This window comes from Rhodamnia argentea, chromosome 9 (genome assembly GCF_020921035.1).
Source record: "Rhodamnia argentea isolate NSW1041297 chromosome 9, ASM2092103v1, whole genome shotgun sequence".
Lineage (NCBI taxonomy): Eukaryota > Viridiplantae > Streptophyta > Magnoliopsida > Myrtales > Myrtaceae > Rhodamnia > Rhodamnia argentea.
The window spans coordinates 2,328,926-2,330,683 of NC_063158.1; the positions used below are offsets into that span (position 1 = coordinate 2,328,926).

The 1,758-nt window shown below is 45.6% G+C and overlaps 1 protein-coding gene across 1 annotated transcript; it reads left to right on the plus strand.

The window, feature by feature from the left end:
* Positions 1–485: 485 nt before the first annotated feature.
* Positions 486–1,220, plus strand: LOC115740849 (brassinosteroid-responsive RING protein 1). Its single transcript, XM_030674470.2, has one exon. It carries the CDS (start codon positions 487–489, stop codon positions 997–999), a length of 513 nt encoding a protein of 170 aa, XP_030530330.1. The 5' UTR covers position 486; the 3' UTR covers positions 1,000–1,220.
* Positions 1,221–1,758: the final 538 nt, after the last annotated feature.

A 1,758-nucleotide genomic window follows, 5' to 3' on the forward strand; every position in this document is an offset into this window, starting at 1 on the left:
AACAATGATGGACTCCTCATTCTCAAGACTTTAGCCAAAAAAAAAAAAAGATTTTTTATATAATAAAATGACTTTTAAACCCATATGTGAAAAAAAAAAACAAAACAAAATTTAGAAAGAATAATGAATTCCATACACGTAAAACCTGGATACTAGAAAACGACATGTACATGGGACAAGACACGACTCAAACAGGCCGCACCTTAACCTCATGTTCCTCTTCCCCCACGCTCTTCCCACGGCAACAAAAATAAAAATGTTTTGGGAGGAAAAATAAAGAAAGGAAAAATGATTAATCTATTCTAAGAAAAAGAATCCCATAAAGCATGACCAGATCCATCTTCTCTCCTATATATTTCTCTCTCTCTCTCTAAAAACCTCCATCAAGATCAAGAACGCACCCCGAAAACCAGAAACCCAACCACGCAAACAAGAATTCACTCACTCGCTCAATCAATCCTCCCTCTCTTGTCTCTCGTTTTCTTCATGGGTTTTCCGGTGTGCTACAGCGAGCTGCTCCTCCCGAAGCTCCTCCTCGACACGCTCTCCATCTTCACCGCCCTCCGGAGGCTCATCTCCGCCCTCCTCCGCCTCGCGGGCCTCTCCGGCTTCCTCGACCCGGAGGCCCGCGACCACCCGGCGTCGTCCCGGGCCGCCGCGCCCGAGCCCCCGCCGCCCTCCGTGTCGGCGGTCCTGATGCGGGAGATCCTGCCGGTGGTCAGGTTCTCGGACCTGGTCGACCCCCCGGAGAGCTGCGCCGTCTGCCTGTACGACTTCGACGGGGCGGACGAGATCCGGCGCCTCGCCAACTGCAGCCACGTCTTCCACCGGAGCTGCCTGGACCGCTGGATGGGGTACGACCAGATGACGTGCCCGCTCTGCAGGACCACGCTCGTGCCCGACGACGCGGTCGGCGCCATCAACGAGCGGCTCTGGGCGGCCTCGTTCGTCCCGGAGTTCCACGGATTCGAAGAGTACGCTCACATCACTGGCTTATAGCAATAAAAACTCCTCAAAACGGGGAAGACGACGGCCGAGCTTTGATTTTTTTTTTTACCTTCTGAATCTCTGTTTTTGGTTGGAGGGGTTGGTTTGATCTGTAAATAGACGAGAATCGATCGACCCCCCAAAAGGGTAAAAGTCCAAAAAAAAAAAAAGGAAAACGAAATTAATTCGTACGATTTTGTACATTTACTTTCGGGAATTGATCAAATCTTGGCGCCACATTTTGAGCCATATCGATCACGTCCAATAAATTCCCATTCTAACTCTTGATTAATGAAAGAAACCCATCACTCCATCAATTCTTTTGGATCTCCGGCGCATCACTATTGCCGTTTCGGCTGCGAATTTCATGAACTGTTTCGAAAAATTTAATCTTTTTTAGATGAATACGCGATTTAATATTTATATATTTTTATGATTTTTTTTATTACGAAGAGGAAAAATGTCAATATGATTTTATTTTTTGTTTTCTTTTGATGAATGAAATGAACGGGTCAAAATGAAAGAGCACCAAGCGAAGCGTACTTGCTCAGTAATCTGTACACGAATTATTGCTAATTAATGCTTTTTTTTTGTTCCTCCTCCTCCTTTTTGTTTTTCGGATTTTATCGTCAATTCCACTTTATTTTGAGAGGAGTATCGAAAGCTTGCGTTTTTCGTGGCGTTTCTCACGATCTCGTCTGGTCCCAAATTGAATCTCTTCTCTCTCTTTTTTTTTTTTTTTTTTGGGGCCTTTTTCCACTTTTTGGGGAT